Here is a 15,103-nt window from a genome sequence, read left to right on the forward strand (position 1 = left end):
TAAATTGTTCATCTGTGAGGCGGTCTGCACCAGTTAAAAATTGGTTGATCACACGCAACACGCCCACTCAATTTTATAGTTTGCAGTACTTAGCAGATCAGGCCTTGTATGTCTTATTTATGAAACACTGTTCTGACTGTCCCTCAGGTCCTCACTACAGAGCAGCAGAGTCGGGCTGCCAGTAACGACTACAATTTTGACCACCCTGATGCTTTCGACTTTGATTTACTGACGCACACCTTGCGCAAACTCAAGCAGGGAAAGAGCGTTAAAATTCCTGTGTATGACTTTACAACTCATGGAAGACAGAAGGAGTGGGTAAGGATGACATTTACTCATTTAAATAACGAGCAGCATGTCAGAATACTAAGTCTCGCTAGGGGATGAGAATCTGCTGTTTGAGATGCTAGCTCAAACATTATGTGACATCTACCTATTTTAGTACATTCTAAGTAACTTTTATACATGTCCCAAACCTAATCATGTAATTCCCCACCCTCATGTCCTCCACAGAAAACAGTATATGGAGCTAGTGTTATCATCTTTGAGGGGATCATGGCCTTTGCAGATAAAGATCTCTTGCAGGTAAGGGGGAAGGTTATTGGTCCGTTTTTCACGTTCTGCTGACCGGTACAAGCACATGATCCCAGATGTTTATTTTATTAGTGCATGTAAAAATATTTTCCTTTTCAGTTGCTGGACATGAAGATCTTCGTAGACACGGACTCAGACATCCGGCTAGTGCGGCGGCTGAGGAGGGACATATGCGAGAGAGGCCGTGACATCGAGGGCGTCATCAAACAGTACAACAAGTTTGTCAAGCCGGCCTTTGAACAGTACATCGAGCCCACCATGCGCCTGGCTGATATTGTAGTGCCTCGTGGTACGTTCTACTTCCTTGTGGACACATTTGCATGACAATTACTGTGATGACTGGCTTTGTTTAAATAAGTGACCTGCAGAATGAAGGCATGAATTATTACTCTGTTTTCTGTTATCATCCTGTCAGGTGGCGGCAACATGGTGGCCATTGATTTGATAGTGCAGCACGTCCACAGTCAGCTGGAGGAGGTGAGAATGGTCACACATTTCATCTAAAGCACACACACACACACACACACACATACACACACACCTGTTAAATATGAGTGCATGAGTTAAAGTTAAAAGTTAAAGTACCAATGATTGTCACACACACACTAGGTGTGGCGAAATTATTATTAAGAGTATTGCTCTGCTTGTCCTAGTACATCTCAGCATTCTAAATTATTTGTACACTAAATAAACAAAAGGCACCTGGCATTAAACATTCTGTAATTTTATATAGAACATTTATTTGTAGAATTAGCTTAGCCAATGCTGGAGCAATTGACCATAATGTTTGGCCATAATGGTGCATCCCTAAGTGAATGTATGTCTCTTTATTTCTGTTGTGTATTTTGAGATCGTATACCTTGCTGAATAGTTCCCTCTAGCGGAAAAAAATGGTACAGCATAAAATGAGGCGCTTTCCCATCATCTGGTTGATATATTTGGAATGACTTACTGAAAACATTAATCACTGTTATGTACCAATAGCAAGCAATCAAAAAGATCAATTGTAGTTTTTCATTATTTATGATTAAAAAAAAAACCATAATGTTCAAAAGTGTGTAATTTTCAGGTTCACCAAAGTTCAAAACTTTTAGGAACAGTTTCTGTAGTTGCATTCTTCAAAAGTATGTTGCTGCATGAAGAAAATGCAATTACTCATTTTAGATGATGGTATTTACATGGTCATCTGCTGGATAAATACTGTATGTGTTGAATACATATGTGATATTTAGTCATTTTCCAAAACAGTAGAATGTGAATTTGTTTACTAGAGGCACATTCAATGTCCCCTTCGATCAACGTGTGCACTCACACACTCATGATAAATTGCTCTCCCACCCTTTCCCCACCACTCCGTCATCCCACAACCCTCCACGGCTCACAGCGCGAGCTCAGCGTCAGGTAGAGTGGCCTTTATCCTGTCTATCATTCTCTCCTCAACATTCGCCATCTTTCCCAAACTGCTCCATCCTTTTTACTGCCAGAAGGGGAGAAAAAAGAGAGGGAAGCAACGCCAACATCTGCCTTTCACAAATCTGCTAGCTGCCATGTGGCATCACCTGCCATCGCATCTAAAGGCCAATTTTACACACAGTTGTGCCATCCTAAAACATCTTTCTTAAATCATAACAAATTGGATTAGGTGGTGTAGAGTAGCCAGCATTTAATGTTATGCATTTATTTCAAACAAAAGACAACACACCCACTCTTAGTCTAAAAATACACGTGTCCGACCCCTCCTCTTAGGGATGACACAAGTACAGGACCGCAACAATAACTAAGAAAACCGCTGGAAAGATCATTTGGCAGCCATTGGCGACCGCTAAGAAAGTTTCCAGTGCTGAGTTTCTGCTTCCATTCAATAACAGCCACAACAACCAAGACTAACGTACACACACAAACAGAGGAAGTGAGATGGCTCTAGTCACAGGAAGTGTGCTGATTACCAACCTCTAGACTTGAAATAGATGGCAGCCATAGGGTAGTTTGTGCAATTCCTATAAATAACAATAGCACAAGTAAATACCTCCAAAGAGCGTTACCCTGATAACCTCTTTAAGTCTCTTTACTGTGAGACTTGTTCTTCATCCATTCATCCATCTTGATGTTGTGCCCTTTCATTTCTCTTCCCCTTATCTGTTCTTCATCTTTCTGTGTCTCCTCTGTTGTCGTCGTTGTCTTTCGTCCAAAATTCTCCCCATAGAGGAAACTTCGCTGGGATATGTGAGCAGAATTGCTATGATTTGTCTTTTTTGTTGCATCTGGCATTAATAACGTGATCTCAGTGACAGTGGCATTGTAGCTGTTTGCAGCGTGATGATGTCACCATGACATCATCACTGGTTGCAACTGTGTGTTTGCGGCCAAGGGCTAACAGATCTATCCATACTCATCTATACTGAGTGTGGAATCTTCAAGAATCATTACAATTAATTGAGACCGAAAGATGCAAAACTAATTATTTGGAAACATAATTCATTAATATGTTCTTGATCTTAGTTTCAATTCATCCCAACACCATGGTCTCTTTTCTTTTGTAATTGTCCACCTAAGTATGCTTACACTGACACTGTGGGCTTTGATCTTTTTGTGTTTCTGCTTTTTCTAAGCGATCCCTAGCTGTTTTACACCTGCAATAACAAAATGATTTGTGGCATGTGTGTGTTTTTCTCACCGCGCACATCGTGTTATTCATGTAAAAGTGGTTGGTGCTGATGCCCACCAACTCTCCTTCCATTCCTCTCAACCTTGCACCACCCCCGCTGTTCTATATGTTGCCGTGGTTACAGGGCAGCCCTGGCCTCCGCTCACCAAGCCCAGCCCCTCCCCCAGACGCTCAGTGTTCTGGAGAGTACACCCCAGGTCAGGGGCATGCACACCATCATCAGGTAAAAGCGAGGACACAGCTACTTATTGGCCATCTCACCGTGACATTACATACAGCGTAAAGTGTGCACCTTTCTTTTTTAGAAACAGAGAAACCAGCCGTGATGAGTTCATCTTTTACTCCAAGAGGTTGATGCGTCTGTTGATCGAGCGAGCGCTCTCCTTCCTCCCATCACAGGTTTATATGATTAAATGCACATGTCATTCACTTTGGCTTAATACATACGCACTCCTAGGATATGTCCACACCAACATGGTTATTTTCAACAACACCCTCCAATGTTAAAACAATGAGTACAGTTTCAAAACAGTCTCTGTCCACACAAAAACACTTTTAGCTGTCATGAACGTTTTGTCCAACAAGAAAAAAATGGCCACATGCCCATATGATAGCTCTGTTCATTAATAAAGTGATATATTAAATGAACATTATCTTGGAAATCAGTGCACTCTTACACAAAGCAGAGGAAACATTGTGAATACTTCACAATGTTTTGTGTTCTGTTGGTATATAAAGTTTAAAAACATGACATAATGTCGCACATTTCTTTGACAATAACCAAAAAGCTCAGTTTTACCCGTCCATACTCAAAACACTGAAGTTTTCAAAAGGCTTTGTTTTTAAGTATTTTGCGGACTACATGTTTCAAAGAAAAACTTTTTTTTTCATATATTTAAGCTGCAAATATAACCGGTACGTTGTAAAATTAAATATTTACATAGAAAGGTTTTGTAAATGTTAATTGACATACCTTAACGGTTTCCAAACGGTGCCTGTAACACGGCTGTTCAAACAAAACAGAAATAAAGTTAAAGTACCAATGACTGTCACACACACACTAAGTTGTTATTGATATCTATTATTCATCCTTTATGAGATGAATACTTTCTCAATTTTTCTACAACTTATGGCGCCCATATAAAGGCTGTAATAAACAAGGCAAAAAACATACATAACTACACTTCATTGGACAAACCCCAAAACCAGTTAGGCTCATTGTGTAAATCGTAAATAAAAACAAAATACAATGATTTGCTAATACTTTTCAACCTATATTCAATTGAATGGACTGCAAAGACAAGATACTTAACGTTCGAACTGGAAAACTTTGTTATTTTTTGCAAATATTAGCTCATTTGGAATTTGATGCCTGCAACGTGTTTCAAAAAAGCTGGCACAGGTGGCAAAAAAGACTGATAAAGTTGAGGAATGCTCATCAAACACTTATTTGGAACATCCCGCAGGTGAACAGGCAAATTGGGAACAGGTGGGTGCCATGATTGGGTATAAAAGCAGCTTCCAAGAAATGCTCAGTCATTCACAAACAAGGATGGTGCGAGGGTCACCACTTTGTGAACAAATGCGTGAGCAAATTGTTGAACAGTTTAAAAACAACATTTCTCAATGAGCTATTGCAAGGAATTTAGGGATTTCACCATCTACGGTCCGTAATATCATCAAAGGGTTCAGAGAATCTGGAGAAATCACTGCACGTAAGCGATGATATTACAGACCTTCGATCCCTCAGGCGGTACTGCATCAAAAAGCGACATCAGTGTGTAAAAATTATCACCACATGGGCTCAGGAACACTTCAGAAAACCACTGTCAGTAACTACAGTTGGTTGCTACATCTGTAAGTGCAAGTTAAAACTCTCCTATGCAAAAACCGTTTATCAACAACACCCAGAAACGCCGCCGGCTTCGCTGGGCCTGAGCTCATTTACGATGGACTGATGCAAAGTGGAAAAGTGTTCTGTGGTCTGACGAGTCCACATTTCAAATTGTTTTTGGAAACTGTGGACGTTGTGTCCTCCGGACCAAAGAGGAAAAGAACCCTACGGATTGTTCTAGGCGCAAAGTTCAAAAGCCAGCATATATGATGGTATGGGGGTGTATTAGAGCCCAATGCATGGATAACTTGCACATCTGTGAAGGCGCCATTAATGCTGAAAGGTACATACAGGTTTTGGAGCAACATCTGTTGCCATCCAAGCAACGTTATCATAGACGCCCCTGCTTATTTCAGTAAAACAATGCCAAGCCACATTCTGCACGTGTTACAACAGCGTGGCTTCATAATAAAAGAGTGCGGGTACTATACTGGCCTGCCTGTAGTCCAGACCTGTCTCCCATTGAAAATGTGTGGCGCATTATGAAGCCTAAAATACCACAACGGAGACCCCCGGACTGTTGAACAACTTAAGCTGTACATCAAGTAAGAATAGGAAAGAATTCCACCTGAAAAGCTTAAAAAATTGTTCTCCTCAGTTCCCAAACAGTAACACAGTGGTAAAAATGCCCCTGTGCCAACTTTTTTGCAATGTGTTTCTGCCATTAAATTCTAAGTTAAAGATTATTTGCAAAAAAAAATATGTTTCTCAGTTTGGTCATTAAATATATTGTCTTTGCAGTCTATTCAATTGAATATACGTTAAAAAGCATTTGCAAATCATTGGTAAAGTAAAGCTAAAGTATTCTCTTTTTATTTACGAATTACACAACGTGCCAACTTAACTGGTTTTGGGTTTTGTAATAACTAGGGATGAGAATTAAATTAAATTTGATTCACGCTATTCAGAATAATTGTTTCAGTTTACCATTATAATCAATTCAAACCAATTTCTAGCAATATTTCATTTGCTATTTAAACTATAACAAAACCTTTTCAAAACAGGTTACAGGTTACAAAAGCTCCTCGTGGCTCCTGACATATGACGTAAATGTGCAGGGAGTGAGCGCCTCCTGAGCGTATTTTTAAAAATTGATTCTTGGAAAATGTTTAATTGATTCAGAAACATTTTTAACAATTGGAGTGGGAATCTATTTTTTTTTCCCGGGACCCCTAATGACTACCACAGATTTGTCTATTAATTTGCTTTTGTAATAAACTTGTTCAAATGTAATACTAGACTTGTTTAACACAATGGGTTGAATCTACTAAGATCCAAATACCACGCGCTAAACAATAACATTTAGGCATGTGAAATGTCCGCAAAAAGTGGAAATCAGCGTTTTTAAACATTAATTTTCCCATCAAAATATCACTTCTGCGTTTTTTTTAATGAAATATAAAAAAAATACGATCCCCCAAAAAATGTGTTGACTGCTGTTCTCAGCTGCAGGTACTTGCTTACTTGTTGCATCCGTCTGCACTGCGAGCCACAAAGCTGACAGCTGTCTACTTTGCTGCTAATCATGTTTGGATGATTACAATCCGTAACCAGTTGTAGTTCTAGAGCATTTATTAGTAGCCAGCAAGAAGGTATATTTTTGACGTTACGCATGTAAACAGAGGTCACAGCACCGGAAGTATACTACCGGGGGGGCGTGGCTATAGTACAGAGTTGCCGAATGGGAAACGTTTGAGTTCTCTTTGAATGCATGTTTAAGAATTGTACATTACATTTTCAATTGTATTGTTAGTTAATTATGTACCAAAAAAATTATGGGGTACATTACGTGGGACATGTGTGTGTCAAAAAGACACCCAAAAGAGGAAATGTAGTCTTGATTTTCAAAAGTTTCTTTCAGGGCTTGCTTGGCAGTCTGGCCGATTTTCCTCTTCTTTTTTTTTTTTTTTTTCAAAGAGTGCTCACATGCCTGAAAATTGTGTGTACTGTTATTGTTATCTGCTAAGACTGTACTAGTAATAGGTGGTGCAGACAACCTTATTTAAATGAGGGTTTTGCATGTACTAAAAGTGTCTTTCACCATGGAGACACTCATTTACTGCACATTCATAGTATCATGCTCCTGTGACACTTTTTGTGGCCATTTTAGCAGCAGTCCTGCCGTGCGTCTACAACAGATACCCCTTTTTTAGCGCACATTAATTAAATTTGATTTAATAATCTCCTTTAGTCATCCAGCAGCTATAACTTTATAAAATGACATTGCTGAATAGACAATATGTCTAGGGTTTTCTTTCTGACTGTCCATTTTAAATTTTCCTGAAGGATCAATAAAGTACTATCTATCTATATATGTTTAAAAAGCGCAATCGCCTCCTTTCTCACAGCTATTTATGCACAACCACCAGTTTGTACGTCCTTTCTAGACATACTAAATGTGGACGCAAAACAGCAGCTGCAGAACAATTTAATTCTTAAAAAATCAAACTGTATGGCTAAATAATTATATTTGCATCTTCTCCTTCCAGTACTGTAGGCATTCTGATAACCTGCATATTTTATGAATACTCAGGAATGCGCTCCTCGTTTTGCTCACTTAATAGACCCAACAAGTTTAGTAGATCAGCTTTGCGTGTGCTATTAAGTGTGCATGTGCTTTAGTACATGCAAACCTTTAAAAGATCAGACCCATTTCTTAGAATTCAACATTAACGTTAAGTGTAAACTAAGATGTCAAGTCCAACACCTTACTTAACTATTTAGTTTAATAGCATAGTTTTACAGTTATACTCAAAATTATTCCACTTACTTTTATTTTATAAACGTCCAGTAGTTTGCATTAACCAGAGCTTAACACATTTATTAATATTGTGCAGTCACTTTTTTTTTGCTATCTATTTAAAGTTTGTACATTTTGACAATGCTTATACTGTAATGCTCTGATTAATAATCATTTTACTTTAAATATTCTTTCAGCTCCACGTAGTCCAGACCCCCCAGGGAGAAGATTATGAAGGCAGGACTTTCCACGGAAAGGGGGTAATGTGTGTTTGACCAACCTTTTTTTGTATTGTTGTATTGAGCCAAATATAATACATTCTTTTTTTCCAAGTAAAAAAGTCTAAAAAAAGACGAGTGCAGGCCAGCAGGGAGCGCAAATCAGATATTGTCTTCTTGTCACTCAGTGATGGGGAGAGATGGCTTTTTGCAGAGGTTGTGCAAACTATTAAACAGAGGAGGAGTTTTACAGACACGTCTGATTAATGAAGCAGTCATTAAGCAACTGAAAATAAATGTAATATCCCTTTTTAATTATCTTTAAAATAATATATTGTCTTAAAATAGAGCCTTGAGAAGAAGAGATTAGGTCAATACAGTATTTGGGGCGGTATAGCTCGGTTGGTAGAGTGGCCGTGCCAGCAACTTGAGGGTTGCAGGTTCGATCCCCGCTTCCGCCATCCTTGTCACTGCCGTTGTGTCCTTGGGCAAGACACTTCCCCCACCTGCTCCCAGTGCCACCCACACTGGTTTAAATGTAACTTAGATATTGGGTTTCACAATGTAAAGCGCTTTGAGTCACTAGAGAAAAAGCGCTATATAAATATAATTCACTTCTCTTCACTTCACTTATTTTCAAGACATTTGAGTAGCAGTCTTGGCATCAGTCTGTCATGTTTGTTTGTCTGCAGATCACTGGCGTGTCCATCTTACGGGCAGGAGAGACCATGGAGCCTGCACTAAGGGCCGTGTGCAAAGACGTCCGCATTGGAAAAATCCTCATCCAGACCAACCAGGACACAGGAGAGCCAGAGGTCCAGGTTCAAAGCAATATAACACTGGAGATCAAAAAGTCCTGTACATTTGAACATTCATATTTATTGGATTTCATGCACAGCTTCACTACCTGCGCCTCCCCAAAGACATAAGTGAAGATCATGTGATCCTGATGGACTGCACCGTGTCCACCGGCGCGGCTGCCATGATGGCCGTGCGAGTCCTGCTGGTGAGTACTCGGTCTGGCTGCTGCAGTGGACAGAATGTGGCACCCGTCATGTTTGCATTGCAGGACCACGACGTACAAGAAGACAAGATCCTCTTGGTCTCCCTGCTCATGGCTGAAATGGGCGTCCATTCTGTGGCCTACGCCTTCCCACAGGTCAAGATCATCACCACGGCTGTAGACAAGAAGGTCAACGAACTATTCCACATCACACCTGGCATTGGTGAGCACTGAATAAGCATATTGTAATCGCAGCATGTGTTCTCACACTTGAACCACGTTTGTAGGAAACTTTGGTGATCGATACTTTGGAACTGATGCCCCTCCTGACTGGAGTGACGACGACATGGACGAGCCCAGTTACTGATTCTTGCTGGATCCTGTGCCAGGTGGTCCAACAGCAACACACTTAAGACGATGTACACTTGCTTTTGGTGCATTGTTTGTTTAAATTATTTTATTGTTAATGGAGATGGATCGTGATTTCAAGGTGAACATATTTTTGTACTGTGTGTTAGTAACTTTTACTTTGCTGTTTGGCCTTAAAAAGTGTAATACTGTGGAAGACACAACTGAATGTGCAACTCTTGTACACACCGTGGAAAAAACACGTTATCTCAAATCAGCACACAAACGTAACTTTCATGTGCACTTCCTCAAAAACAATTCAGTTGGAAAATACATTTTTTTATGTTTTTGTTTTTAAAGGTTTCTAGATCAGAGATGTGGCTGACTATTTTAAACTTTAAATTATTGTGCTCCAATCAATCTAATCTAGTGGTTCTCAAACTGCAAGTACCGCCATAATGACCAACATTAAAATACAGTAGCGTAGTAGGCCTAAATATTTATTAAAATTCATATATATTTTTATATTTTTGTCCACTGTAACATTATACACCGTTTTAACACTAAGACAGTGTTTAAATATAGGAAAATAAAATACTCTACTTTAATTATTGGCATACCACTAGTGGTACACGTACTACTGTTTGAGAATCACTGAATTCACTGAATATGTTGTTTTCAAATACTTTTATAAAATGCACTACTTTACCTTCTATTTGTACAAGAAAGTAAAGTTCTCCCAAAAAACTTTTACTTGGTTGTGAAAGTCCTCCTTAGGTACTTTTACTTTTAAGGTCTCAGCCGCTTTTCCACTGTAGAAAGATGTCAGCCCACATGCGCCCCCTCACACTCAACCAGGGTACTGTGCACCTCACTTTATGACATTTTTTCAAATTTATAGTCGGGTTAGTGAGAGTAATCATTTCTTACTTCAAAGACGTCACACTGGCAGTGAAACGTTGTGTTTTTGCAAATATTATATTGCTGGCAAACTAAAAAGTTTGAGTTTATGAGTCCCAATTTATTAAGGATTGCACAATCAGAAGGTAGCCTCATCTCAAATTTCTGATCTGTATTTGACCAAAACAATTTGCAAATTCAGCTATTATTACTTAACAAAACTTTGCCGGATGGAAATATATTTGTAACAGTTCAATGGACTAATGTTAAAGGGGAGCTATGATTATTTTAATACACATTTCGTTGTTGGTCTAGATCAGTGGTTCTCAAATGGGGGTACGTGTACCCCTGGGGGTACTTGAAGGTATGCTAAGGGGTACGTGATATTTTTTTTTAAATATTTTAAAAACAGCAACAATTCAAAAATCCTTTATAAATATATTTATTGAATAATACTTCAACAAAATATGAATGTAAGTTCATAAACTGAACATCAAATCAAGTAGGCTATTCCATTCATTACAATGCAACAATGCAATATTCAGTGTTGACAGCTAGATTTTTTGTGGACATGTTCCATAAATATTGATGTTAAAGATTTATTTATTTGTGAAGAAATGTTTAGAATTAAGTTCCTGAATCCAGATGGATCTCTATTACAATCCCCAAAGAGGGCACTTTAAGTTGATGATTACTTCTATGTGTAGAAATCTTTATTTATAATTGAATCACTTGTTTATTTTTCAACAAGTTTTTAGTTATTTTTATATCTTTTTATCCCAAATAGTTCAAGAAAGACCACTACAAATTAGCAATATTTTGCACTGTTACACAATTTAATAAATCAGAAACTGATGACATAGTGCTGTATTTTACTTATTTATCTCTTTTTTTCAACCAAAAATGCTTTGCTCTGATTAAGGGGTACTTGATTTAAAAAAAAATGTTCAAAGGGGGTACATCACTGAAAAAAGGTTGAGAACCACTGGTCTAGATCATGTTTTGGATCCATTACGCTCCTTAATCACTTTTTTAACCTACTTTCTGAATATGTCTGCAAGACGTTCGTTTTATGAGGCGTTCCCAGATTGCAACTTTATGAATATTATATAAATTAACTTGATCACAATTTTATAAACATTATATAGATTAACTTGATTACAACATTATAAACATTATATACAGTAGATTCACCCGGTCACAATTTATGAACATTATATAGATTAACTTGGTCACAACATTATAAACATTATGTAGATTCACTTGATCACAACTTCATAAACAACATATAGATTTACTTCATAACAATATTATAGACATTACCGTATTTTTCGGAGTATAAGTCGCACCGGAGTATAAGTCGCACCTGCCAAAAATGCATAATAAAAAAGGAAAAAAACATATATAAGTCGCACTGGAGCCCAGGCCAAACTATGAAAAAAACTGCGACTTATAGTCCGAAAAATACGGTATATAGATTCACCCGGTTACAATTTATAAATATTATATACTGTAGATTCACTTGATCACAACATTATAAACATATAGATTCACTTGATCACAACATTTTATAGATTCACCCGGTCACAATTTATAAACATTAAATAGATTCACCCGGTCACAAGTTATAAACATTATACAGATTCACCCTGTCACAATTTATAAACATTATATACTGTAGATTCACTTGATCACAACATTATAAACATATAGATTCACTTGATCACAACATTATATAGATTCACCCAGTCACAATTTATAAACATTATATAGATTCACCCGGTCACAATTACTAAACATTATATAGATTCACCTGGTCACAATTTATAAACATTATATAGATTCACTTCATCACAACATTATAAACATCATATAGATTCACTTCATCACAACATTATATAGATTCACCCGGTCACATTTTATAAACATTATATAGATTCACTTGATCACAACATTATAAACATATAGTTTCACTTGATCACAACATGATATAGATGCACCTGGTCACAATTTATAAACATTATATAGATTCACACGGTCACATTTTATAGATTCACTTGATCACAACATGATATAGATTCACCTGGTCACAATTTATGTACATTATATAGATTCACTTGATCACAACATTATAAACATATAGATTCACTTCATCACAACATGATATAGATTCACCTGGTCACAATTTATAAACATTATATAGATACACCCAGTCACAACATTATAAACATTATATAGATTCACTTGATCACAACATTATATAGATTCACTTCCTCACAACATTATATAGATTCACCCGGTCACAACATTAAATACACCTGCACACTCCGATGGCTAGAGAGCTGCATAAAAAAGCAAACATCAATGTCCCTGCATGTCGCACATGTGTGTTATTCTGCTCATGCCAACATTAGATGGAAACAATTCTTCATCCTACCTCATCTTCATGCTTCCTCAAACCAAGTCGTAATGTCGCCGCCTTTTTCTGTTGAAGTTCAGCTGCTAATCCAGTTTTGTTTTGGCCCAAATGTCGTGCACAAATAGACACATGAGTATTTATTTCATAATATTTATTTTATATTCATAAAGCAGGTCTAAATATAGGAAACTTCCAGCAGTGTGGACTCAGCAGAGGGGGAGGAGGCTTTCTGACACAATACGACCAAGAGTGCCCACATATGTACGTCCACCTCACTGTGACGTCACAAATATCCCACTTTAAAAAATTAAAAAAACTGCAAAACTGAGTGCGCGCTCACGCTAAAATGCACAAACTTTATGATTTGATGCTTTGGCGTTGTTTAACATTATTATCCAACATTTATAAGTCATATTGATAGTTATAAATGTTGGATAATAATGTTAACTTCTTGACTTCCAATTCAAACCTTTGCTCTTTGGGGTTTTGTCAAATGTCATCATTGAGAATCATGCACATAAGACTGAATGACACTTTACAAAAAACAACAACCAGCAAGCAAGGAAGTCGTACGCATTTTAAGTTTCTGTTAGCTTATTCTCCTCATTTCACTTTCACTGTCGGTCACTCCAGTGCACTGCAGCACGAGTGCAACGTGAACCCTTTAAGTCCAACAACATGCAGACTTTCAACGGCTTTTTGGCGAAATGTTTGTGCCGTACAACAAGTAATACATGTGCGCTGCTTTGTTTACAACCTTTGATGCTTGTTTTTATATGTGCAATAAAGTGCAATATCTGTATATTCAAATGTGTGCCAATTTGATTAATACTACAAGTATGTAGTATTTTGCAACACTTACTGCGCAGGAACAGAAACATTTGAACATCCCATGCTACACATTTATTCATGCTGTAGCTTACAGTGCAGAACGAAAACAGATCTTTAGGACAGGAAGGTTTTTGTTGTCCTCTTCTCGTGGAAAGCAACCTTGATGTCTTCCATCGCTTTCTGTAAGCACCACTGACAGCTGTCAAGATGTCAGCCGTGCTAAAGTATGATTGGCGGACGTTTGATGAGCTTGATGGACAATTGCAAACCAGCAGCCTGCTAGACACATATTGACCTACTGTGTGTGTGTGTGTGTGTGTGTGTGTGTGTGTGTGTGTGTGTGTGTGTGTGTGTGTGTGTGTGTGTGTGTGTGTGTGTGTGTGTGTGTGTGTGTGTGTGTGTGTGTGTGTGTGTGTGTGTGTGTGTGTGTGTGTGTGTGTGTGTGTGTGTGTGTGTGTGTGTGCGTGTGTGTGCGTGTGTGTGTGTGTGTTCTGGCAATGCTTACTTAATGGAGACATCGCTCTGTTTACACGGTCACCTTTAGGGGACCTCTGACGGTATAGGGACAAAAAAACAGGTTTCCTAAAGGGAAACCTTTTTCAACTTTTTTTTTGTTTGAAATCGTCCTCAGTAGTCACGTACAAATTTGGGTGAATTATGCAAAATTATTTAAATTTGGTCCCCATGAACCATATTAACTCTTTTTCCCCAGGGTCCCCAGTAAGAATGATCAGCACATTACTTCATCAATCCAGAGATTTAAAGATGTGTATGAGCTAACTGGGCAGTGACCATTTCACCTCTTTTTTTTTATGCCTCCACAACTTGTAGAAAGGGTGGTCCCCACAAGTGATGATCAAAAACTTGGTCCCCATTCCAAATGATAACCTGTGTGTGTGTGTGTGTGTGTGTGTGTGTATTTCTACCCTTCTTGAGACATCAACAAGGAAAAGTACCTTCCATATGAGTTAGGAGCGAAATCATGGTCCCAATATTGAAAACCATTGCATCTAATAGAGAATGTCTCATGCTCTCTGTGGACTATAGCTCTGCCTTCAATACAATAATCCCGGACAGACTCTGCAATAAACTGGACACTCTTGGCCTCCCCCCTCTCACAAACGCCTGGATAAGGGACTTCCTAACGGACCGACCCCAGAATGTGAGACTTGGCCCGCACCTCTCATCCTCCCGCACGCTGAGCATCGGCTCCCCAGAGGGCTGTGTGCTGAGCCCCCTCTACTGCCTTTACACCCATGACTGCAGTCCGGCCCACAGTGACAACCTTACCGTCAAGTTTGCCGACGATACCACAGTGGTCGGGCTCATCTCCAGGGGTGATGAGGCTGCCTACAGAGAGGAGGTCCTGAAGCTGACGGCCTGGTCTTCGGAGAACAACCTCGCTCTCAACACCAGCAAGACCAGAGAGATCATCGTCGACTTCAGGAGGAGCAGCACCGACCCTGCCCCCCTCTACATCAACGGCGAGCG

General features: G+C 38.7%; 1 protein-coding gene across 6 annotated transcripts in view; it reads left to right on the forward strand.

Annotated features, from left to right (window-relative positions):
- Window positions 1–12,151, forward strand: part of uckl1b (uridine-cytidine kinase 1-like 1b) — a 33,229-nt gene extending 21,078 nt beyond the window's left edge. For 3 of the 6 annotated variants that reach the window (XM_061980870.1, XM_061980852.1, XM_061980897.1), the window contains exons 4-15: window positions 148–318; window positions 514–585; window positions 694–883; window positions 1,010–1,071; window positions 2,798–2,817; window positions 3,384–3,482; window positions 3,565–3,658; window positions 8,091–8,153; window positions 8,804–8,932; window positions 9,010–9,117; window positions 9,181–9,337; window positions 9,402–12,151. In XM_061980870.1, coding sequence (XP_061836854.1) covers window positions 148–318; window positions 514–585; window positions 694–883; window positions 1,010–1,071; window positions 2,798–2,817; window positions 3,384–3,482; window positions 3,565–3,658; window positions 8,091–8,153; window positions 8,804–8,932; window positions 9,010–9,117; window positions 9,181–9,337; window positions 9,402–9,481 — 1,245 coding nt within the window. In that variant the 3' untranslated portion in view covers window positions 9,482–12,151. Of the gene's footprint in view, window positions 1–147; window positions 319–513; window positions 586–693; window positions 884–1,009; window positions 1,072–1,978; window positions 1,996–2,797; window positions 2,818–3,383; window positions 3,483–3,564; window positions 3,659–8,090; window positions 8,154–8,803; window positions 8,933–9,009; window positions 9,118–9,180; window positions 9,338–9,401 lie in introns of all 6 variants that reach the window. The other 3 variants (XM_061980861.1, XM_061980879.1, XM_061980889.1) reach the window with 3 other exon arrangements.
- Window positions 12,152–15,103: the final 2,952 nt, after the last annotated feature.

The sequence above is a fragment of the Nerophis lumbriciformis genome, linkage group LG01 (assembly GCF_033978685.3).
Source record: "Nerophis lumbriciformis linkage group LG01, RoL_Nlum_v2.1, whole genome shotgun sequence".
In the NCBI taxonomy this organism is placed as follows: domain Eukaryota; kingdom Metazoa; phylum Chordata; class Actinopteri; order Syngnathiformes; family Syngnathidae; genus Nerophis; species Nerophis lumbriciformis.